We start from the raw sequence: 24,150 nt of genomic DNA, 5'->3' as shown, positions 1-24,150 counted from the left end.
AGTGGCCCGGCTTGAGAAGAAAAGAAGCCCCGTTATTCTTATAAAATTTATAGTGGGCTCTAATAGAAGTCCTCGATCGCAGCTCAAATTATTAATTCGAAATCACGTGCCTGATAAAGCAACTGCCGCCACTAAAATCATGAGCGAGATTGTTTGGATGGCGACGAGTGTGACTGGAATTTTTCCATTGACGATTCTTAACATTTTCGTACTCCTCGTTGTCTCCCATTTTCCTTACCTGAAATTATCCGAGCAAAGCGAAACGCGGGAATGTCTCTTTTTCTTGTCAAAATCATCGTTGTCGTTGATCTCCATATTATCGTTGGAAGAGTCGCTTGTCTTTAGGTGGGTTGCCCGCCATATGTTCTCGCTAAGATCATCATTATTCTCCTCCTAATTAATTAGTGATAATTATTTATGAGGTGCTTTCCGCTGATTAACGACGGAATCGACGCGTTCTTTCACGTCTACGAGTCTAGCTCAAATGCAAATTATCCACGCGAATGATAGGCTATTTACTTATCGTCGATAAGTTATCGATGCATTTTCATCCCCATTTCCATCACGTCAAAAGTCACTAACGTTTCTCTCACGTCTCTTTTCCCACTCTTAGCTAAAAGGAGTGCGGCGACAGCGGTGATGATTGTGCATGCGATAATATATAATATCCTAAGTCGTCATGGCCGCTCTGCTGCGACGTGCATATATGGACACGATATATCCTTATTTCTTAGACGGAGCTTAGGGATTTTCTTATAATACAGAGAATTAGAATGCCTAATCATCTATTTTCCTGAAAGGATGAGGGAGATTATGCATGGTCATGTAAATTAATCAAATTTGTCAGAACGGATTAAGGTAAACCCTTCCTTTGACACCAGAGTATAACTACTCGCCATGGCTGTTGTTTTCTGAGTCACTCTCTTTTTTTTTAATTGTCTGTCAGATAGAAAAAAAATGAAATTTTAAACAATATTGTCTAACGGATTTGTTCGCTGGTAAGAAGGGAACTATCGGGCGCCTTTGCTCGTCATTCTTTATCGAAGAAGAAGTGAGCGCCACGCCATGGGGAGCCGTACGGCGCGCTCCTTCCTAACCGTAGAGCCAGAAAATATTGACATCGATTTTTGGAACGTATCGGACAGACAACGAGTGCATTAAGCATTCTGGAGGGTTGACTCTTGGACCATGACGGCGCTTCCCACGTGGATAAACCGATAATTATTGGACCAGGTGCTGATTTCGGAAAGCCATGAATATATTACAATTTTAATTTCCGCTGTTTAACCGACTTCTGAAGATGGAAATAAGCTGGGCACAGGATTGCTGATCTGTTCTTCCTGAGCACAGCATGAGAATGAAAACTTATCTTTTTCAGTAAACAAATTCTCATGACAATTAATCCGGCGGGGCTGCACTTTTTCTGCTTTACGACTTGAAAACTGCAATAAAATGGAAAAACTTCTTGGTTGTCGTCGACAACTTGTCGAACAACAATAAATTTTCATTTAAAACTACATACTGTTTTATGTATCGAATGTACAAAAAACGGATGATCTAATGAAATTCGGTTCGAACGAGTGATCTCAGTGGGGATCTGAGACTCCCTGAATCGATTTGACAGGGGATGATAAATTCCTAGCTCAGTGAACTTTGAAATTACTCTTTTGTTTTTCAAAACAAAATATCTCTCAAAAAAGCACTCCTATTAAAAATGACGTGTAATGCTCATAATTTAACTCTTATTGGAAGTTTGTCTATAATCTTCCGCAGATAGACCACTATTCTAATCGATGAAAAACATTTTCTACTGATGAAATATTATTAAAATATAAAAATGACTCAGCAGGAGATCTGGATTTTAAGCTTCCCTTAGAGTCAAAGGAGTTAAATATTTAGAGCTGGCTCGAATTGTCTTTGAGTTCTGAAGCGCCGTCGTCTGGGCAACGCGGAAGGAAAATATCGACAGCAACTAAACTAAATGGCTCGGCTCTGTAATTTTTAAGTGTAAATTTCGTTTCAAGAGGTTAACGACGTGCATCAGCAGTTCTATCGGCTGTGATTCAGGAAAATTAGAGACAGAGCGGCATCAACTTTGGAGATCTAAAAAGAAGTCAGGAGAAGATGACGACGAATTTGATAGGGCTCGGAGATGAGCATTGGCTGAGAGAAAGTTTGAGGAAGGATCCGTTGCAAGAATTGAAAGATGTCAAAGCGGAACTTCAAAGAAAGGTAAATAATAAGAGTTTTCGTTGATTTCATTTTTTTTTCTTTGATTTGTAGGAGTAATTTCTTTTCTTGAACGTAAGATTCCTTCAACCGAATTTTTAGACAGAAATGCTTGAAAGAATCGAGCAACGAAAACCAGCAAATACATTTCAACACACTGTTTATCACGAAGTTCCTCGAGATCCCTTGATTCCCAACTACGGGCAGAGGCCTGTATCTGCAATGGGATATCCGTCTGGAAATAATTACCGGGACAATTACCACTCATATCCTGTGATGTACAATAATCAAGCGCAAACTCAACTAACAGAAGAGAATCGAAGGCTAAAAGCTCGAGTTCGTGATCTTGAATCTCGAGTGGATCATCTTTTACGCGGACAAAATGACATTGAATCCGGAAGCAAAACGATGAATACAATCTGGGATGAGATGGTCACTCAGCTGTGTGAGCTGTTTGGTGCTGCTATTGAAGATAAGGAAGATAAAGTCGCTGCAACTACTGTTGTCTTAGCTAGAGCTAGAGAAGTTAAATCAGAGATGATTGAACTTCAGGCGAAAAATGCTCAGGTAATAGAGAGCATTCTTCAACAAAAAAAATTCAAGCGTTTTTAGTTGCAAACAGAAGTTGACCGATCCGGCGCATCTGCTGAGTCCGCTCAAGAAACAATTGCTCGAATGGCGGCCCAAATCACTGATTCGCAAACATCGAGCAATGATCAGAAAACGGAGATAACTGATCTGAATAAACACCTTATCGAAGCTGCCGCTGAGAAAGATCGACTTGAAGCTGAAGTCGCATATCTCAAGGTCGGTTCTTCTTCAGTTCATAAAGCTTAACTTTCTTTAGTCTCGATTAGACGCCGCAAACTCTGCCTGGGAAGCCGCAAAAGAAGAGACCGGAGGTGCCGCTGCGGAAAAAGAAGGACTTGCTGCAGAAGTTGCGGAATTGACACATGCAAAGAATTTATTGGAATCCGAAATAAATCTCTTTGTTGGAAACATGGCGAATATGCTCTCGAAGCCTGATCTTGTCGTTGAAGCAACTATGGACGCTGTTCGCGATCGGGTCAAGACTTTGTATGGAACTCAAGATAGCAGCCAAAGAACGATCAAGATTCTCGAGCAGAAGCTTCTTGAAGGTAAGATCAAACTCTAGGTCTTTTCTTTGACTAGTCTGCAGTACCCTTCAACCCGGTACTCACTATTAATTTCTGTCTCTTTTACGCAAATATTTATTCTGATCAGCTACATTGTCACTACGTTCATAGTCAAATAATGATCGATAAATATTTGCTTTAGTCACTCAGCAACTGGAAAAACAATGTGAAATCCATACCGAAACCTTACGAAGGGCAAAACGACTGGAGACGGAAAATAACCAAGATAAGAACAGATTCAACAGAATCGAGGATGATCTTGCAGCTGCATCTGTCTTGAACTCGACGCTCTCGAATCAGAGGGAGCGTTTCAATGCGTTTCTTCAGGAAATGTTCGACTATGATAACTTCGACAAATTTTATTACCGTAGAATATCAATTGATATAATTCGATTAAAATCTCTATTCCTCAATAAAACAAAAACTTTATGATTCTCTAAAAATCGAATTCAAATAAGGATCTTGCTGATGCAATGAAAGTAACATCTGAAGACACCGCTCGTGATCTTGAGCTATCCACAGATATCCTCCTCGACCGAGCTCGGCAATTAGGTCAATTGAATACTGAAGAGCTTGCGGAGAAATCGTCCGGGTATTACTCCATCAAGCGACAACTCAAAGCTGCAAAGTAGGAGCCATTCATTTGTCTCTCATCTAAAATTTTTTTCAGGGACCAAGTAAGATCCAAAGAAATGCACATCGAGATGATGAGAAAGAAGATGAATCGCCTCGAAATCGAATCCGGTCAACGATCGTCTCTTGCTGTGGATAGAGACGATGCAGTTGTAGCTCTTCAGGTTGTTCATTTTGGTAGAATCATTGAAGAACCGTGTTTTTTAGAAAACGCAAAAGAAAAACGAAAGAATGAAAGTCGAGCTTGCGAACGAACGGCAAATTATTCTTGAGCTAAAAGCAAAAATGTCGGATGTCGGAGAACTTCGAGCGTCGAATATGGAATTGATCGACCAACTTGAAAAGGCCAAAACAGCTGTTGAGAAATTATCCGCGATCCGAGATAGGCAAAAACAGCACATTCAGGTTGAGCAAAGAGTTTTCTCAACAAATTTATCGATGATTTCAGGAGCTGAAAGACGAACTGAAGCTTTCGTCGCATTCAGCTGATTCGGAGCGGGGAACACTGCAAACACACTTACAAGCTCTTACCTCAGACTTGCAGACAACAAAGAAAGCTCTTGATGACGCCATCGCTCGCGAAAAAATGGTGATTTTAATATCTCTCATTGCATCTAAAAGTTTTTAATTAGCTCGTTGAATTCCGCGAAGTTGTTGCTAGAATGCTTGGCCTTGATGTCTCAAGACTTGCTGTCCCAGGAATGTTTATAAATACTATCATTCCATTCCGTTTTTTGTCGCAATCTGTGATATTTTTCAATAATAGATGCTAATTCTAATTCTAAGCATAAAAAGACTACGAAGTTGTCACTCGCTTAGAGCGATTAATTCAAAACCATCACGCAACGAATGCTGGTCTCCATCCAGGTTAAGATCCTCTTCGGTACTTTTATTAAATTGAGTTTAGGCGTGCCCGTAAATACTGCGATTCAAGATCCGAATTTTCAAACCGGGTTTATGCAGGTTCCTGTGGAGGTTGTAACGTCGCAGCAATCAAGGTAAAAGGAACGAATTACTGTAATAATTCGAATATTTCAGCAGTCAAAGACCTAATAATCGACCTCGACGCCAGCGATACTGATAATGTTTATTTCTATTTTTTCTACTGTTGATTTTAAAATCGGTGAAAATAAAAAATTGCCCTTCAAGTGATCATTCTCCGATTACCCAAAATTACAGTGAGTAAAGAGTTTTCTGGAGAAAAGATTTCAAAAAAAATATTTTACGACCTCGGTTGAAACTGCTTGAACGAAATGTCGATTCTAATCCTTTCTACGGTTGACTTTTGAGGAAACTGCTCCTCGCTCGTTTCGCATCGGCTCAGTCGCCGTTTTTATTAACTAAAAATGGGCAACTCTAAGTCGAAAGTTGACCCGACAGAGGGGAAGGATCCAGTTCCAGATGACTTAGAGACTGATAAGCGACAGCCAGAGGTAGATGATGAGCAAGATGATAATGACATCCCTTCAATTGCTGATGGTCCAGAAAGGTAATAGTATATTGATGAAGACTTATTAGTAAATGCGAGTAGTGAGGTCAGTGAGGAGGCTCCATCATCGGAGCAACCTTCTTCTGAAGGGAAACCTCCGTCTTATCCGAAAGAGGACCCACCACCATACAAGGAAAAATCGTCAGAGGAAAAGACAGAAGCTGGCTCAACAGAGGCTGGTTCATCAGCTCAGAGTGATGGCGACAACATTTCTCAGGGAAGCACTCAGATAAAACGAGCTCCTTCCAAATCGAGATCAGAAGAAGAGATCACTCCAGTGTCAGATGATGAAGATGAACCAACTACCAGTCGATCCAAGGATACTGAGTCGATCACTCCTATCGACGAAGACGAGGAGTCAGATGATGATGATGATGAAGAAGAAGAATCAGATGAGGATAATGAAGATGATAAGAAGTCGGATCCCTCAGAAACTCCTGCCGATGCAAAGGAGAGAGAAGATCAAGAAGCTCAAAAGAGAATGTTCACCAACTTTTCTCTTCTTTCAAAGAAAAGCAAAGGCAGCAAAAAGGTAAAAGAAGAAATAGATGAAGAAACAGGTCTTTCTCCCGAAGAAGAGGCGGCTCAGCTTAGAAAGAAACAGCAAGAACACTACAAACGACTTTTGGATAGCTCCACACCTTTTATTTTCGATAAGTCTGCGTTACCCGAGCTTATTGAAGAAACTGTGTCTCCTTTCGACAATTATGATACAGTGGGAGTTACAACTGAGTATCCGAAATGGGCGATCAGCAACTTCAACGCTTCTGGATTAGTCCAGAGTCCATCTGCAATGTCGAAAATGCAAACTAATATGCAATACTTTGCCGTTATTTTGCCATTCATTGATTTGTCCGCTGATATTTTCTCCGCATATCTTTTTTTGAGCTCTAACTTGGGTTTTGAAAAGGCTGTTGGTCTTGCTGTTGCTTTTAACGTTATTGTTGTTCCGTCTTTCCAAATTATGTTTGCGATGATTCGTCCTAACGACGTTGAGGAACAACTGATGCGCGAACTTCCTGACAATCCGTTCATAAGGGTCCCTGTTATCTGTGCTGTCATTGCGCTAGGGTGCATTACGTCTGTCATGTTGCAGTGCTATGAAAAAGTCAAACTCGTGGATCAAATGACAACAGTCGGAGATGACGAAGAAAGTAAGAACGTCAGAGCTTATGGAGGTATTTCTTTGATCCATTTCAAACTCCGAGAAATCGGTATGGAACAGAGTACCCAACTAACTTACAAGCTTTGTATGTTGATCTTCATTTACTTCCATCAAAACCAGGATATCACCTCCGTCCCGCTTTCTACTTATTTCATCTTTGTCGGCAAACGAGTTTGGATCATTATCTCAGGATTGCTTGATGCGTGGACAATTTTCAGTACAATTCTCGATTCGGCGAATATGCTGCACATTTTCCGTCGTGGTCGACCAATGTCATTCGTCAGCCAGTTTCTCCGATTAGTTCACATTACGATGTCGATTTTGATGGGTTCGGTAATTGGGTTTTTGATTCTTCACATTGGTTTCCGAGATGAACGATGGAAATGGAAACGAGTTGATATGGAGAAGAAAGGAGAGAAGCTCTATGTTCTCATGGGTATCCTCCTCTTTATATTTGTGCCGATGTTGACTATGATCATCAACATGATCTCTCTCTACGTAAAGTCTTTCAAGCAAAAATGGATTTCATACGACATCCGAATGAAGTACGGTATCTATCAAGGCGTCATCCAGCTCAACTTCCTCGAAATGCACGTTGGTCTACTCACACCAAAAGACAAAGTTTCACTAAAGACGATCATGACTCTTGTCTATGGAACCGTAGTCGAAATCGTCACTTGGATGTTTTTGCTTTGTGGTATCGCTTTTTACAGGGAGAATGGCTTCTACTTGTACGATGCTAGTGAGCACGTCTACATGATTGACAACACCTTCCCGTTGTACACAGATACGTATTTCCGGTATTCCCTCGGTCAGAAGCCGTCGTTGCTAACGGCCGAAATGAACATTTTGATATCCGACATGCCCCATACGCATACGACAGAAGATTTCATTCACTATCCTTATCAATGGGAGCGCGTTCCAAACGCAACGCACTATTACGACTACTACACACATCCTCGCGTGATGGGTGACATCATCAAAAATATCGACGAGTTTGGTTTCGAGGACATCTGTATTTATAACGATGCACTGCAAAACGTCTGCTATAAAAATGATACCATTAACGAAAATGGACTGGAGGTAGTCTTGAACAACCCTTTCTTCAAGCGTAAATATTTGGAATGTTATTCGTATATTTTCAAATACACTCCGGCGGAGTTCCGTTACGACTTAGAAGCGCATGCTGAAGTTGAAATCAATGCGTACGGTGGTTATTATTACAAGTGGGACAAACAGCTTGCGATGCAGGACATTTATTCAAAACAGTACGATAAGGATAACCTTGATCGAATGACTGTCAACTCCATTGATCAGAATTTCCAGTCGCTGGAAAGTCTTCGCGAAACAGTGACCTACATGAATCTCATGTACAACAAAACAATTTACTGGGAGGACAACTACGTCAAAGCGAACACAGTCATGAAGAATGGCTCAGTTCCGCTTCCGTATTTTAATGAAACTGCATCAATGGTGGAAACGCTCAACTACAACACAGATAGAGCAGTTTGGAGCTGGGGTACATTCATCAGTATTTTCATTATTTGTCCACTTATTGGTGCTCTTTCGAGAGTTCTCGACGCCAAATACTGGGAATTATCTGAGCGAGATGAGTTTCCACTTTGGGTCTGGACGCAAATTGTGCCTATGTGGGTTCGTCGACACTCATCCCTTTGGAAAATCATGGTCAAACTCCTGTTTTGTTTTATTTTCGCAGCGGCGATTTTCTTTTTGAATAAGGTCTTTTCCGGTCTTCTCGTTGAGGAATTTTGTATACAGACCATTTTTGATCCCGTCTGTGTTAAAAACTGCTCAACAGATGCAACTTTTACTGGAGACAAGTACTATGACGTAAGATGAATATATGAAAAGCACAGGTTAAATCTCTTTAGAACTTTGATTGGATCTATTTCCAAGCTTTGGATGGCGTCTCATGCTACCAAAAGATCCCTAACAACTCGCACACCCACGGATTCCTCTTTTCTACCCTCTCAACCGATCGAATTCGACTTCTAAAGAGAGAACACAACGATGTCCTTCAAGTCAAGCGTTTTGATGAGAACTCAAACGGTAACGACGAAGGCGGTGATGCTCGAGATTTCGATTGGGTTGACGGAAAGGACTCACTTTGGAGAGGTTATCACGATATACATTTCCAGGAAGTCGAGACTGCGGTCAAAATTGATACCAAACGAGCGTTAGGGGTCGTCTCTTGGGTGACGAATACTCCTGATGTGCCGCTAAACGTCCATCTTGAACCCGAAACTATTTTCTTCCCGAAGGTAAAAGTTATTAAAAAAATATTCTAAGACTTTTTAAGCCTCAATACATCGCGGCTGTCAACTTAACGAGCGGAATTATGTGGGATGCAACGGAGGATTTCGGAAATGACAAGGAAATTATTTACAAATTTTCACAAAGTTGTCATGTTCAATATGGCGATATCTGGCTTGGATTAAATACTGATGAGGGAGAGATGTTAGCGAACGGGTTAAAATTGAGTAAATTGAATAGCAACTTGAATTTGCTCATTTTTAATTTTACACTCCGAAAATTAAATTTAACTTTCAAATAACCCAGTGAAGCGTTTGTTCCGTTTTCAATCGTTCGAATGGGCCATTTCCCGATTCGTAAAATGGCTGATGCTCGACATATTTGTGATACTCACACGTAAGTAGAATGCAGTTAAATCGAATAAACGAACAATTGATTAGCCAACATATTCTATACTGCCTTGATGATGGTGACGAAAAAGTCGTTCCAGAGTACCAAGTGCGATGTTATGTTATCAACCACGATTTTACGGAGTACTTTTTGATTCCTAACAGAATCATCCCTCGGGATCAATCCGAGTACGAGATGGCTTACGACGAGCTTCGAATTGCAGATGACGATGTTATCATTGTTCAACGAGCAAAGAGAGTCATTCACTTCAACTTGATGCGATACATGAACAACACCGAACACCATCATCAAAAGACATACTGGGATTACCAGTGGGAATGGAGAAATCAGTACACGACCTGCCACAACCGAGTTTGTTATATGTTGGCAGAGAATGTTATCCAGTCCGCTGGAGGTAAACGAGAGAACAGAAATGGCTTGATGGTCTTCAACCTCGACGTTTTCCCATACATTCAAAAGCGTATGCTTCATCCTGCCGCTGCTGATATGATTCCCTCTCTTGATCGAGAAATCCAAATGCCTCTTCGTTTAGTCCCTGTTTATCATCGGCATAATGTTCGTGATGATTTGATGCCTCTCGGACAGATTCAAGGTAATAGGAGAGTTAAGCATTGAAATTCTTAAAACTTTGCAAAGGAACTGTGTACATTCGCGGTGCGGATACCTACTTCATGGGCATGAAAATGAAGGAAGAAAAAATCTATTCTTTCAACTGCTCCTTCGTCTCCTCTGCCAGTCTCAAAGTCACAAATGACACGCGATCTCGACTCCTCACCAAGTAAGACTTTCAAAATTTATCTTTGTTCTTGATTATTTTTTAGTTGCTTCGAGTATAAAAAAGAACACAAGGGCGTTAACGACACATTCGATTACTTGCAATACTCTACTGATGAGACTCTTGTCATCGATCAGTACAACCTGAACTACAGAAAGTTTATCTCCTATCCAAAGAGGAGAAAAGGTTGGCTAGCGCGTCCTGAGATGAGACTTGATGCTGTACGGGCGGATGTGAAACGCGCAAAGGAAGATCGAGACAAGTATGAAGCTTTTTTCCTTGAACAGCTTACAGAAATCTTTTAGCCCGGACAAAACAAGATGTTACTTCCAGCGACCGAACTGCACTGTCACTTGCGACGATTATGAGAATGAGAACAGGCTGTTCAAGGTTCTCTTGTAGAATTTTAGATTTTAGATAGTATAATTTTGTCTAAAGGTCTGTAAACACGTGGAGCCAGATTGGACACAACCTATGGAAATTCTTGGTGAATCTAGTATTTACGACTTCCCTCATAGAAAACTTCCGTACGATAGGGCCTTCAATCGACATTACATGGGGAAGTGTTGAGAGATAATCAAACTTATCTATCAATATAATTCTGTAACGCTATAAAATAGAATAGCTTTTTTCAACACTAAAAAGGCATGGTCGAACAAAAGACAGAGATGACCTACTGCTCGGCGACAACGAAGACTCAGCTCAAATATCGATACCAGTCTTGCATCGGTACTATCTACGAATGGCGTCATCCAAGGGAGAGTAAGAGAGAGGCAAAGACCCAGGGTCAAACGGAGCTGACTTACGATAAGCAGCGTAAAGACGGAGCGTACACGATTTTCCAACTAGGAAAAGTCTGCAAGCACAAGAAGCTCAATGCATATCCATTAGGAATGATTTCAATAGATACCTCATAGATGAAAGTATACATTATTTATCGAGATAGCGCCATTCGTTTTAAAAATCCTAAAAAGTCTGCCACTCACCAATGCCAAAGAACTTCAAAAACTGGACATCAGAGCCTCGATATGACGAGGTCCACAAGAAGCATATGGGAGACGGGCAGAACCACACAATGATGGGCAAGCCGTGCATCGAATGGGATCCGTTTTGGTACGACAAGCATTGGGATCGCGAGTTCTGGGATGTTGACGCGCATCCAAAGATGAACTTCAGCTGGGCGATGCGGCTCAAGGACATGGGCATCTTCTACAAGAAAAGCCACAACTACTGCTCCAACTTCGACAATGATATTGGCACTTGGTGCTTCATCGAAGGCGGCGGCTGGGACTACTGCTGCGACAGGACCGATCTCGAAGTCGACCACATCGATACGCCGATTTGGAAGCTCTACGGTCTCAGAGGAACATACGAGAATCTCACAGAACTCAGACCGGAGCCTTATCTGTAAAATTTCCTTACTTTATCGAAAATATTCTTCTTAGTTCAAAAGTTCCATTTTCAACTGTTCCACTAGAAATAAACGCGTTAGAATGTAAAAACGAAATAAATTAATTGAAAAGCGCTGCTGTGAAGAATAAGCATTTTTCAAACTACGATGAGTCATTCTACTGGTTCGGTCGTCTTTTTTTGCGTGGAGGAAGAATTTCCGTGTGAAAATCAAAATTAGCAAAGAAAGATTGAGAGAAAAAATGAGTTGAACCGGTACTTGGGTTCGCGCGCCGGTGTTTTCGATGCAGACATAAAAACACATTTTTATCTCGAGAAACATCTCGTCTTCTCTCGGCTGCCACGTCAGTGTGCTCGTTGAGACTTTCTTTTTGGGCCTCATTCGGGCTTTTCCGCGTGCAAAAGAAGGTCGAACCAGAGAAAAATCATGGACCACGACCAAGCTCAGTACCAGAAGCTGGTCGCTGCTGGCAACGTTTCCGCGGCCTTCAAGGTAAGATCAAGAATCACGATAGCTTAGAGCAGACTCGTAAAAGAGTTCTAGTTGAATGTTGACGATCAAGAATATAGTTTGATAGCAATTTTAAGATGGAGTTCAACTACGTGACGAAAACGGCAAAGAAGCAGAACCCAGTCGACTACAAAAAACTCTCTTCAGTCGTTAATAACCTCATGGAACTCTATCTGACGGTTACCAACATTCCCAAATATGCGAGTTCCATTCCAGCCATCAGCACTCGCTTACAGACGGACCTGTGGGAGCTTTACAGCACAGCGGCTCACACAACTCTGATGATGACGCTGGATGATGACCTTTGGATTGACGGGCGAAAAGCGTGGCTGAAGCTCGAGCGTTGGGGAAAATCGAAACGGGTAAGCAATCAGAATATAAAATCTACCGGTTTCTCGCGGGTGTCGGGGGTTCGTTACCGCCCGTGTTTTGACCTTCGTAGAAAGGTCGCTTAGATAGCTATCATCTCAATAACATATTTTTCAGTTTTTGCGCGCGTTCTTCCACACCTGGGAGTTGGCGACTCACCAGCAGTGTCGCCGGCTCTACAACGACTTCCGCGAAGACATAATCCAACAATCAAGCGTCCCTGGGCTCGGCCTCCGCCTCATAAATGAATTTCTACAGTTCATCGACGAGAAATTCAAAGTGCCAGCGCTCGACAAAAAGATGATGGACTTCGACGACAAGAAAGCGCTGGGATCGCCGATCCGAGAAACTTACAAAGAATTGAAAGCGTTCATGAGCGCATTAAAGCAAGACATCTTCAACCGCTTTCCAAATGGAAAGAACTGGAGAAAGCACGAGTTCGTCTGCATGGCCCGACTGATAAAATATATGAGCAAATGTAAGTTTCTCCAGTAAAAATTATTTCTCAAGTATAAATTTTAGATCTCACTCGGAAGTTCATCACGCCTTATGGCCTTATTGGCGGTATCGTCGAAAACGACATCCAGGAGATCATCTACGGCTTCGCGCAAATCTGTCACAATATCTGCCAAAACCTCGTCACACTGCCCGAAAAAGACTCGAATGTACTCCTCGCTCTCGAGACTGTTCTGATTCCGCTCAACGAATCGATAGGCCACATGGCAGAAGCTTTGAGTAGATTCACCGGTTCTAGATTCAAACACCCTCACAAATATGCTGCCTTCTCAGTCTACAGCTTTCTTCGAGTGCTCCAGACGATCGCTAAACGAAACGATCTTGATAAAACGAAGCAGCGCAAGATCGTCGAGACCGGGCTCAAAAATCTCGAAGGCTCTTTCAAGTACGTCTACTCGATTTCCAGAGACGATGATAACTTCACAAATCTGGAGCATTGGAATCTCATCGAATTGACAATCAACGAGCTCGCCATTACTTGCGAAACGAACAATCTTTGCAGCTGGAAAAACTCGAACAGCGTGAGAATCTTCAGAGAGATGGAAATCGATCTTCCTAAGAACCGCCAACTATCAAAAATGGACATCGTCTACATAAAGTTATTTCTCACTCAACTTTTTCTCAGCCTTATCAACGATGTCGTTGTTCCGAAAATTCGCTCTTCGATATGTTCGAAGTAGAGAAAGAATCACGCGCCCGATTCTTGAGCATATTAATCAGCACGCTGAGCGAGAATGGCATCCCGCAGAAAACTGAGCCCGTTGTGCTAATCGTCGATACCCTTCTTGAGTTCGGAGACGTCAAGAAACTTACGGAAGAAGATCAAGACCTACTCAAGCTCGTCATTTTTCAATTGCAAGAATTCTTCCCGAAGGAGACGAAAAAACTTGCGTCGATGAGCGGATCCGGCGGAGATGAGAATGACGAACTGACGACCGTCTGGAAGATCCTGTCCACTTGGCAACGAGATCTTCAAGGCGCGTGGAGCAAGAAAATGGAAAAAGTCACTTCGAAGCCCCCTTCACTCGACATTGAAAAATTATCCAAGATCAAGGTCAAAACAGAATTCAAAAAGACTTCTTCTGTGTCGCAAGTATGCAACTATGTCAACACGTACTACATTGCGGCGCAACTTCTTTTGATTCTTGGAAAACGAGAAGCTGGGAATACGATCCTGAAAGGCCTGCTTACTGCCCTCGTCGACTGGTATTATCCGATGACAAAAGTTTACGCTTCTGTGAGTGAGCTTCTCGGTGATCTTGTGATGGACTTGGGTTCGTCAATTTGGGTTGCGCGACGGCATTCTCATCTCTCTACCCAGCCCGAATACGACGACGATATTCATAAGACCCTGAAACGAGCAAATGTTTGCCATATGACCTCGAAAGATAAGAAACATCTTGCTTTTGGTTATATGATGTTCCAGGATGGCATCCCAGAGACCAAAAAGAGCTCCATTGGTTGGAAAGATGAGTCCATCACCCAAATCATGTTAGAAACCTCTCTCTCTGGATCTTCCGGCTGGTCAGATTATCATGACAAGGCCTTTGGTCATGTGGGCTCGATGATAACTGCGAATCAAACAAGCGGCCTTCGTTATGCCATTCAACTCATCATCACTTTCCTGTCGAGTGCATGCGATCGGCAATTCTACAAAACGATCTTCGCTTCTTCGGCGAAGGCCGAGGGTTCAATGAAAGTCCAAAAAATTGGAAAAGAAATCATTGCGACCCTGCGGGCGCTTGATAAAACCATCTGGATAAGTGTCGACTTCATCGATGATCTCATCAAACGAGGCATGTCGATCGAGGCGAGAATGTTTTCCAACGAGCTGCTTGTTTTATCCGATATTTGGGGATTGCAGACTGCCAACATAATGGGGAAGACACTTCAAATACGAGCACTGGAGCTTGAAGGTCAAACGCGCAAGTGGAAAGACGAAGTTCCAGCGCTTTTAAAAGTCTTCGATATCAACGAAGACAACCCATTTATGCGCGAAGTCAATCCTCAAGCAAAAGCACAGGCGATCTCACTTGACCCGCCCCGAAGAAATTCTTCCCAAGTCGATCAAACAAACTCTCATTTGCCTACTGCGAAAGTCAAGGAAGAGTTCTTCGGTTTCACCCCTGACTCGCCGATGGCAAAGAAAATAAAGAAGAAAACAACAACGGAAACAACAAAAGCCTTCACATTTCAACTTCCAGTTCTTCCTAAAATTGGCAAGCTTGATCTCGATGTTGCACGGAACTATGTTATTGCACTTACAACTTTGTTCCGTGTTCATCCAGATCCTACTCGAGCTGTCAACGCTGGCCTGTTCCTCTTTAAAGAGATCGCTATCGCTGGTCATCAACTATCGCAGCTACTCCTGGAGCTTGCATACGTAATCGTTCTTCGCGCGACGGAACTCGATAGACCATCTGACGCTGTTGAGTACGTCAAAAATGCTCTCGAGCCTGTCCGAAACTCCGAGAAAGTCAATCCAAAGAAGTGCGGCCGATTCGCGAAATTGCAAGTGGCAATCGTCATTTACAATAGAACCTTCGACGCGAACAAGGAAAATCTTGAGCTAACCGCACCGTTTCAAAAAATGGTCATCACCAGCGATGTGAAGACGCCCGCTCGACGGGGTAGAGTGAAAACAACTGGCGATCAAACTCCAGCGATTACTCCGATGAAACCGGTCAATGTGAAGCTACAGAGAATGAAGAAAGAGAAGCTTCGAATTTTCAATGACGACGCGGCGATATCATTGGCAACTCCAAAGAGCGCAAAAATCAAGAAAGAAATCAACGACGCTGAATATAAGCCTCGAACTCCCGTTTCGGCCACTCGAACAACTCGGACTACGAGAGCTACAGCTCGTCGAATGAAAGTAGAAGCCGCTGATGGAGATCGAGCCGGGGCCACAATTTTTGAAGATCCTGAAGAAGAAGCGAGAGTCGGACCGATGGGTGATATTCCAGATCTGTCTCCCATCAAAACGAGCCAAAAAGATAAGACGGAGGGTGTTCGTCTCCAGAATTTCGGTTCACGACCAGTCTCTCCGATCGAGTCTGAGATCAACACGATCTTCAGTACTCATACTGGAGCAGGCGATTCGCCTCAGCTGATCTCAGAAGAGGCCGTTCTGGATGAAGCTCTCGCGACCGCCAAGGAGAACAGCGACATGGAGACCATCAGAGCGATCTACAATCTTCGCATAGGCCAGATTTTGCGCCAGGAACAAGTCGCACAGAAAAGCACGATGGTCTTGAGCAATTCATCAAAGCTAGCCGCGCTTCACATTGATGTTAACGGCGTTGGAGCAGTTCTTGACACGCAGTACTGCGCTCATACTCGTATGTCCAACAATGTCAGCTCAGTTCCGAAAGAAAACTTCATCCAAGCAGAAGATCTGTCGGAGAATATCAGGATTGACTTTCCTTTTCTGCGACAGGAACTGAATGATAACGCCGTCTTGGTGAGCTTGATTCCAGATGTTTCGAAGACACTATCCTGCACATACGAAAATTGCCTCGCGCTCGTCACTCGTTTGGAGCCCAACGGGAAGTGTATTTCGATCGGATTCGATGGTCATGCATTTGCCAAGGAGGCTCTGCGAATGCGCGACATGTGCGACAAGATCTCTGAAGAGCTTGGCAAAGATGTCAAAAACGCTACCAAATGGTGGAAGGTGCGCGATGAACGAGAAAAGTACTGTAAGGATTTAGTGCTGTCTGTTCTCCCAGGTAAAATATCTTTTCTTTGGCTTTAATAAATATTCTTTTTAGATGTTCTTGGTCCGGCTCTTGCTCTATTCACATTCTCCAAAAGCATCACTTGGACCAATGCAGTTCCCAAGCCCAAAAACTCTCTTCACGCCGACTTTTTGAGCCATGCGATTCGGGCTTGGTCTCATTTGAACACTCTCGGCAAGACGAATGTCGCTGGACTCGTTGGAGTGACTAAACTCGACCTCGATCGTCTGGCAAAGAACCACGTCTTTCAAGAATTGGAATATCAGCGGACAACCGCTACATATCTCATCCTCGGACGAGTGGTTCAATCGATCGCCATGGAACGGATGCCCATTTGTCAGGGAATTCGAATGTCAAGGTACGAAATTGTTGCTTTGAAGCTTTGCCATAGCTTATTTCTAGGATGCTCTCAGTAAGACATGCGGAGTACCTCCTTCGACAACCAGCGAGCAAACGGTCTATGGACATCTCCAATCTACTCTACGTCGTAGACAACCAGGTCAACCTCGCGAGTTCGGCCGCGACAGTTGGAAACTTCTTCAGGAGCGTTAAGCAATGGAACGGTTACGCGTCCGTCATGCCGAATTCATCCGAGTTGATTGAGAAACTCAATAAATTCGACCTCTACGTCTTTGCTGGGCATGGAAGCGGCTCCGACTGCGTTGGCGGCTGGGGACGTGTGATCAGAAAAGGTGTAAAAAGCACCATGCACCTTATCGGCTGTGCTTCCGGCAGACTCCGCGATCATGGTCGAACTGAACCGAGGGGTGCAGTGACAAAGTAAGTTTGAAATATATAATATATTGCTAATACTAATTAATCAATCCAGGGTCTTGGACTCAGGGTCTATGTCAGTAATGGCCTTGCTCTGGAGCATTACTGACAGAGACATCGACCGATATACGCTGCGCTTGTACAAAGACTGGTTTAGCGCGGTTAGTAACTCGTCTAAAGAAACAGGACCGTGCCTCTCCCGATTCATCAACGAGTGTTCACGAGGTAAAAAAACTCTTTTTATCATCAAATTTTATCCAATTTTTAGCCTGCAAGCTGCCGTACGTCAACGCTGGTGCAACTGTCAACTACGGGCTAATCCCTACCTGCCACAACATCCCTGAAGGTTGGGATAAGGGATTGCCCGAACAAATTGACTACAAAAAGTAACTGGGAAGATTATCAAAATATGTTTATAGTTCACATTTTTTACTGCCACACATCTTCACTGTCAAACTTCACCGTTCCAATTAATACAAACTTCCCAGTTATTATATCGTGGTGGTTTGATCTTGCATTCACGCAGATGAGCATGGAAATTATATTATGATCTCTTTCATCTAGCTTTTGTAGGCGTGGTTTTACGAAAGAAACATGCCATTTGTATTGTTTGATCGTGATTCTAAGTACATGGTCAAACAAGAATTCGTCAGATCTCTAGTTAACGTTAAACAAAGCTAGAGAAATGATCGATTTCAAGCATGAAAATCTGTATATCGATGAGTTATCTGTGGAGACCTTTGCGGAGAAGATAGATTTAGAAGATCCTGTCTTCGTTTATTCCGAGAAAGCGCTCGTTGTCAATGTTGAGAATTACTTGTCAGGACTGAAGGCACTGAAATGCAAGACTCAACTGAATTTTTCGATGAAATCTAACTTCAATCCGGCCATTATCAAAATTTTAAAGGCAGCTGGTGTTAGCGGCTTGACAACAGTTTCAGGTGGCGAGCTTGAGTTGGCCAAGGAAAGCTTCCAATGGAAATTGACACGTCTTGAGAGTTCATGTGTTTTAGAAAATATAGTTAAATTTTGATGAAGCTACGAGCTATCTCTATTCGTGTGTGATCCTTAGTTTGACGTTGAAACAAAGAGGAATTCCCGATTTCTAATTGTTTTAATATTGAGAGGCTATGTTTGAAGCCAAGTGAGCAACTTGATTACAAGTCAGATAAGGTTATATTCAATGGGAATGGTAAATGTTCAAGTGAAGTGCAAACCGCTATTCAGGAAAGTTAGACAGTTTCTATATTTATGAATTCTCGCTTATTATTCATAGAACTGATAACTGAAACCTAAATTGAAAGCGAGGACACATCATTAATGTTGATTCTTGGTTCGATTACGAACGAATATCTGCTTTATCGAAAACACTGGAAACAAGATGTCAAGTCCTCATTCGGATTAATCCCAATATCGACCCGAAAGTGCATCAATACAATACTACAGCTTCCGGGAAAGCCTGTAAGTTTGGGGTTTTGCAAGAAGACATAACTGGTCTCGCAAAGAAGATTTCAGAAGATGAGAAAATGAGCTTGCTTGGCATTCATTGTCATTTGGGAAGTACCATCAATAATCTTGAACCTATCAGGGGCCGGGTCAAATAAAGATTTCCAATCTTTAATTTCTGAATAAAAACTAGTGTAAACATAAAAAACCTTTTCTCATTAAAATTAAAGAATCGGAACGAAGAGAATGTTCGAGCACCTTGAAACTCATTATGGAATCAATCGCTGATTTCCTTGAACCATCCAGGTAACACTTGTTAGTACTAAAACCAGTACATAATGTACTAAACAACGTCAGATGAGTGAAGATAACTTAATAATTTAGAAAAGTAGTGAATGTTGGTGGAGGTTTAGCAATTAATTATGAAAAGAAAGCCCAAGGATATCCTACACCACAGGTACTTATCCTTAACCCCGGAACGCATGGCCATTTTTGCAAATTTCTGACCATTTTTAACCCAATATTGTCGCGATTTGGGAATAAAGAGAATAAAAATCCGGGTTTATATATTATAACCGGACTCTAAGCTACAAAAATATAACTGGATCGTGGTCATATTATATGTGTATATCAAATATAATATGGGTTTTTTGATTAGCAAAATCGTATTACCCAAAAATGGGTCGTATATGCGTTCCGGCGTTAACTAAATAATGAAAGGAATATACGGAATGCTTCAATAATTTCGGCGAAGACTACACGCTCATCTTTGAGCCTGGAAGATCTCTGGTTGGAAGTACAGCCTGCTGCATCGGGAGATCTCTTGGAGTCAAGAATGATAACATTCTAGTAACGAACATGTCAATGACAGAATGCATTCGACCTGCTCTTTATCAGGCTTATCATCAAGTGACATTGGCGAAAAAAACCGACAAGAATGACGCTAAAATTTACAAGGTCGTCGGACCCGTCTGTGAATCTGCTGATTTTCTGAACAAAACGGCTCAGCTTCCTAGCGAAATTAACACGAACCAGCTGGTCATTCTTTGGGACGTAGGAGCGTACTGTCACGTACTGAGCTCCAACTACAATATGCGCCCGCGAAGAGCTGAGTTTCTTGTAACTGGTTGTGAATTCAGGAAGAGTTCATTGTTTTTCATTGAGTTTTTACAAGAAAGAAAACGCATAAGTAAACCTTTTAAAAGGCAGATTCGTCGACAGGACACGTTTGAGGACATGATGGCCACCTTCTGTTGATCTTTGCTGTTTTCTCGATAAATAAAGAACATCATAGAACTTCTTAGTCAAACATATGTCAGTTCCGTCTCGCGCAATTCTGCATCATAAGCTTCGTCGTAGACAATAACATCTTTATTGAAGCTTCATGATTGTTACTTCCGATTATTCAATGGTTTGAATGAAGCACTTTCCTCTCGGATTCATTGTTGCATCTGTGCTGGATCCACTCATCAAATCCAAATCCTGGGGCTTTGGTGTCGGTGCTAAAGATAAGTTCGCAATATAATTCTTTGAAAATAGAAGATAAAGGGTTTATTTGAACTCTTTCTTGGGTTGCTGAGTTGTTGCAAGAATTATGATAAACGCTAATAAGGCTAATGATAAGGAAGACGATCCCCAGGAGTATAAACCATAACGACTGAAGAAGTTTTGATTTGAAAAAGCGTTCCACAAATACCTGGGAAAGAAGGGAAGCAGTCTTTAGTGGCTTTGGAAGATAAATGAAGAATGAGTAGCCAACCATTCCACAACAGAACTATTTAATTCATTTAGCATGAGTAACTTCAGTATATCTTGCGGTTCCTCGGCCAACCGACTATGAGTCGATGAGATGAGCTTGTTTCTGACTTACTGTAAAAACACCACATGTTAGGCTGAGACACTTTGTAGCATCGACGGATGGCGCCGATAATGGTTCATTGTCGATCTCTAGTAAAACTTTTTAATAATTCAAAGCGTACTAGAATACACGCGAGAACACATCCTAAAACATAGAGTCTATCTATCTTTGACTTATGTTGCGGAAAAAAACCTTTAGAGTTTTTCTTTAGTTGGATATAATTTCTGCTCATTTCAAGGAAAAATCTGGCAGGTTTCGGGGAATCAAAAATGGACAAAGTCTGTTGAGATAAGACCGCTTAGAAATCAGCTAAGGACAATGAGTTGAAAAAATATAAACACGCAGGATGCTGACATATGGAATAATAATAAGATTAAAGCTCAAGATAAAGGCACTCTCTAAAAATCAACAAGGACAAATAAGAAAGGTTCTATACCTGAAAGTTCATCTTCCGAATCTGTCCAATACTCTTTGATAGATTTTACTCTCTGAATTGTCTTCTTATACTGTTGCAGGGGACTTTCTCTATTAACGACTCTTAATGGACTGAGCCGGTCGCGAGATTTTAGGCTCATCGCTTTCGAATATTGGAAGAATATGAAGAGCGCATTTAAAAATCTTGTGAAAAATTTGTGACCAACTGATATGAAAAAGAGGAAATAAATTGCTCCTTGGTTTTGGCCCAGAGACTACTCTGTTGCTGACATTAATAGTTAACTTGGCGCTCTGAGGGCCATCATCCGACAAATTTGAACGAACAACACTGTTGTTATAAGATATAAGTTTTAACCTTGAAAGTTTAACTCGATTCAAATGATTTCTCTCTTTCGAACTGAAACATGAAAGATGAGCGTTACAAATTTTGATAAAACAAGGTTCCTACGATGTTTTTAATGGGAATTTCACGGCATCAAACGGCGAACATGAATGGTTCTCTATGAAAATAAAATGTCATCACCAAGAAATAATAAGTCACGAAAGTCTACTCATGCGTTAGAGTTTATGCAGTTTGATAACAAGCGCTTTTGGAAGCTCGTAATTACAGGAACTGTCTGTTAGACTACTGTATGTTCTTCGACAGCTTCGGAAATTTTTCAGCGACGCGAGATACTCGTCCGTGAAAGGGAACCTTCTTTCTCGATATTTTTCGTGCTAGAATTTTAGTTAAAAATGGACTTAATTCTTACTTAAAAACCTGGATGAATAAAGTTATGCTGGCAGTCATATCATCAGGCCAAAATAGTTTGTTGTAGTGTCCATCATCATCAGTTAGCGTACTCAATGGATTGAGCGCGGTCGTTCCGTTCCAAAATTTCTTGAAATGAGAAGTCTCATAAGATTGTTTTTATGAATTTGAACCTCTTGAATGAACACTTCAGCTTTTGGAATTCCCCGGCCCTTTTCATCCTCGATTTTGCCCCTAATGCCCATGTATCCATGCCACTTTTAGTTGGTTAATATTTATGATCTAAGGTTGCTTTCAGAGAATAAAAATAGTTTTTTAACCATAGCATGAAGTCAATCATTGCATCTTTCGCATCTGAATAGATAACAGGAAGGTTCGCCTTTGAAGTTGTCTTCTCGCAGCCAAGCTCGAGAGTAAAAGACATCACTCCTTCCGCAATGTACTCGAAGTCTTGAAGTGTGCCGATTGTCGAATACCATGCAGCACCATTAGTTATTCCCTTCTCCGAAAACTCATCAGCTCCATGCCTAAAACAAACTAAAGCTCGGCTTCTAAGCAGTTGATTAAATTATTCTCTATCAAAACTTACATGCAAGGCTCTTGTTTTATCAACGTCTTGTGAAGCTTGACAAAGTCCCTGGAAATCTTCTTGAAAGCATTGGCATCTTCATTTTCATGAGCCTCAGCCAAAGGGTGACGCTTTGAGGTGTCATAAGGATAATTCACGACCTTGCGCGCGTTCTAGTCCCCTGGTAGTCACTTTTCGCGACCACCAAAATAAGCAAATGCGGTGTCTCCAAGGAGCTCACAGCTTTCGATTATTTTCGCGCATGAACTGCTTTAGAACGCGCCCCATGCACCAGAATGAATCATCGCTGAAATCAGTTTATAAGTACCAAATAATGCTTAACAAGGCGGGGCGCACTTGATTTATTAAACTCGTGGTGAAATTTAAGAGCCTACCGGAAAGTACAAAGTTCCGGCTTCGTGTCCACTTTATTAAGCTTAGCGTTTCCTCTTGCACGTTTCCGATGCTGAAGTTTTGTTATCAAATACAGGAGAATAGGCATAAGAGGTTCAAGTTCTGAAATTCATTCTCTGAAATTCAGAGTCTGAACTACAGTAGTTACTTACGACCAGTAACTGCTTGGTATTGGTATATAAACCTAAAGATAGATATGAGTTGGCTTATTCCAATGCTACCTGATTTCCAGCACCAGCAAAAACGGGTGATCCCGTTTGAGCAAAACGCTCTCTTGTTTTTATGATCTCTTCTATGAGCAGCGGGAAATTGCGATTCAGATCAACACGATTCCGGTTCTGGCGGCCACAGGTCTCAAATAGATCACCATGGTGGCGAACATAAATCGGACATTTCGCGATTCGCGTTCAATCACTTTTTATGTCGTGAAAGTTCATTAAAAGGGCGCCAATCTCATCATTATGCATGACATTGTTTTTGGTGACCTGTTCCCAGCAAATTTTTCCATTTGAGCGGTACGTAGCTCGAGCACGTAGATATCCGTCTAAATAATTAAAACCCACTCGATGCGACATATTAGAACTGACCTGGATTTGCGGAAATCAAAAAGTGCAATTCAAGGCTTTTTCTAAGGAGAGCATATTCTTGTGTGCCGTCTAAAATGTCTCTTATCAGTGGCAGAAGAATGAAGATTCCCTAAAATGATCGATAGAATTAATTGAAAAGGGTTTATTTCATTTAGTGAATACCTGGTCTTCGTTTCCGTGAATGTTCCCCATCAGTCTTACTTTCGGCTTTGCATGTCTTCTTGTCTCTTCCGTGTCTGGCTCAGTAATCTTAGCGACGGTTTTCGGAAGCATCTGTTTTGCAAGGGTATTTTAGAGAGGGAGCGAAACTCGAACTTCTTTTATTCAAAATTTAAAACCGGCTCCTTTACGGCGATAAGAGGCAAATTGCGAGTTGAGCTTCCGATTTTATAAATCTTCATTGAGCTCGAGCCGTAGAGAGTTATCAAGCAAGTCAAGTAGCGTTCAACATAAATCCAGTCTTTGAAATGATAGAGCGTTTTCACTCGCCGTCGGCATTCTTCGCTGTTAACTCCCTGAGTGTATGGAATTGATTTTGTTTCTATTTTTCTTTCAATCGACTCTGGAAGACCGTCACAGTGAAATCTTGATTTTCGACGAGCTTGACCATTTGTGAAGACAGTGTGCATCTTTTTAGT

General features: G+C 41.8%; 6 protein-coding genes and 1 long non-coding RNA gene across 7 annotated transcripts; 4 read left to right on the top strand and 3 right to left on the bottom strand.

Moving 5' to 3' along the window:
* Positions 1–110: 110 nt before the first annotated feature.
* LOC145695403 (uncharacterized) lies at positions 111–999 on the bottom strand. Its single transcript, XR_014133717.1, has 3 exons — positions 865–999; positions 239–334; positions 111–196 (listed from the first exon to the last, which is right to left on the bottom strand). It is a non-coding gene; the product is annotated as an uncharacterized LOC145695403 (long non-coding RNA).
* A 904-nt stretch (positions 1,000–1,903) lies between these two features.
* On the top strand, positions 1,904–5,167 carry LOC145710866 (coiled-coil domain-containing protein 170-like). Its single transcript, XM_081788574.1, has 13 exons — positions 1,904–2,232; positions 2,332–2,796; positions 2,842–3,036; positions 3,077–3,368; positions 3,529–3,719; positions 3,857–4,014; positions 4,057–4,183; positions 4,227–4,424; positions 4,468–4,608; positions 4,652–4,718; positions 4,815–4,886; positions 4,927–5,017; positions 5,058–5,167. Exons 1-13 carry the CDS (start codon positions 2,125–2,127, stop codon positions 5,098–5,100), a joined length of 2,148 nt encoding a protein of 715 aa, XP_081644700.1. The 5' UTR covers positions 1,904–2,124; the 3' UTR covers positions 5,101–5,167.
* Positions 5,168–5,359: 192 nt separating this feature from the next.
* On the top strand, positions 5,360–11,050 carry LOC145711932 (uncharacterized). The gene is made up of 11 exons (XM_081789621.1): positions 5,360–5,508; positions 5,551–8,524; positions 8,566–8,955; positions 8,994–9,151; positions 9,254–9,343; positions 9,388–9,950; positions 9,995–10,136; positions 10,180–10,395; positions 10,439–10,523; positions 10,572–10,698; positions 10,779–11,050. The coding sequence occupies exons 1-11, from the start codon at positions 5,366–5,368 to the stop codon at positions 11,048–11,050; spliced, it is 5,160 nt and encodes a 1,719-aa protein (XP_081645747.1). The 5' UTR covers positions 5,360–5,365.
* A 2,427-nt stretch (positions 11,051–13,477) lies between these two features.
* LOC145702211 (uncharacterized) lies at positions 13,478–17,947 on the top strand. The gene is made up of 5 exons (XM_081779461.1): positions 13,478–16,670; positions 16,713–17,037; positions 17,082–17,459; positions 17,509–17,678; positions 17,722–17,947. Exons 1-5 carry the CDS (start codon positions 13,607–13,609, stop codon positions 17,841–17,843), a joined length of 4,059 nt encoding a protein of 1,352 aa, XP_081635587.1. The 5' UTR covers positions 13,478–13,606; the 3' UTR covers positions 17,844–17,947.
* Positions 17,948–19,146: 1,199 nt separating this feature from the next.
* Positions 19,147–20,186, top strand: LOC145696148 (uncharacterized). The gene is made up of 3 exons (XM_081773145.1): positions 19,147–19,205; positions 19,284–19,356; positions 19,620–20,186. Exons 1-3 carry the CDS (start codon positions 19,171–19,173, stop codon positions 20,154–20,156), a joined length of 645 nt encoding a protein of 214 aa, XP_081629271.1. The 5' UTR covers positions 19,147–19,170; the 3' UTR covers positions 20,157–20,186.
* Positions 20,187–21,650: 1,464 nt separating this feature from the next.
* LOC145696179 (uncharacterized) lies at positions 21,651–22,673 on the bottom strand. The gene is made up of 4 exons (XM_081773179.1): positions 22,533–22,673; positions 22,117–22,470; positions 21,953–22,072; positions 21,651–21,909 (listed from the first exon to the last, which is right to left on the bottom strand). Exons 2-4 carry the CDS (start codon positions 22,186–22,188, stop codon positions 21,751–21,753), a joined length of 351 nt encoding a protein of 116 aa, XP_081629305.1. The 5' UTR covers positions 22,189–22,470; positions 22,533–22,673; the 3' UTR covers positions 21,651–21,750.
* LOC145711931 (carboxypeptidase Z-like) lies at positions 22,665–24,139 on the bottom strand. The gene is made up of 7 exons (XM_081789620.1): positions 23,675–24,139; positions 23,513–23,621; positions 23,372–23,469; positions 23,147–23,278; positions 23,078–23,109; positions 22,907–22,977; positions 22,665–22,818 (listed from the first exon to the last, which is right to left on the bottom strand). Exons 1-7 carry the CDS (start codon positions 23,783–23,785, stop codon positions 22,784–22,786), a joined length of 588 nt encoding a protein of 195 aa, XP_081645746.1. The 5' UTR covers positions 23,786–24,139; the 3' UTR covers positions 22,665–22,783.
* Positions 24,140–24,150: the final 11 nt, after the last annotated feature.

Source organism: Oikopleura dioica, chromosome 1, assembly GCF_907165135.1.
Source record: "Oikopleura dioica chromosome 1, OKI2018_I68_1.0, whole genome shotgun sequence".
NCBI lineage: Eukaryota > Metazoa > Chordata > Appendicularia > Copelata > Oikopleuridae > Oikopleura > Oikopleura dioica.
The sequence above is the reverse complement of the archived record's forward strand: the minus strand, read 5'-3'. Positions and strand labels throughout refer to the sequence as shown.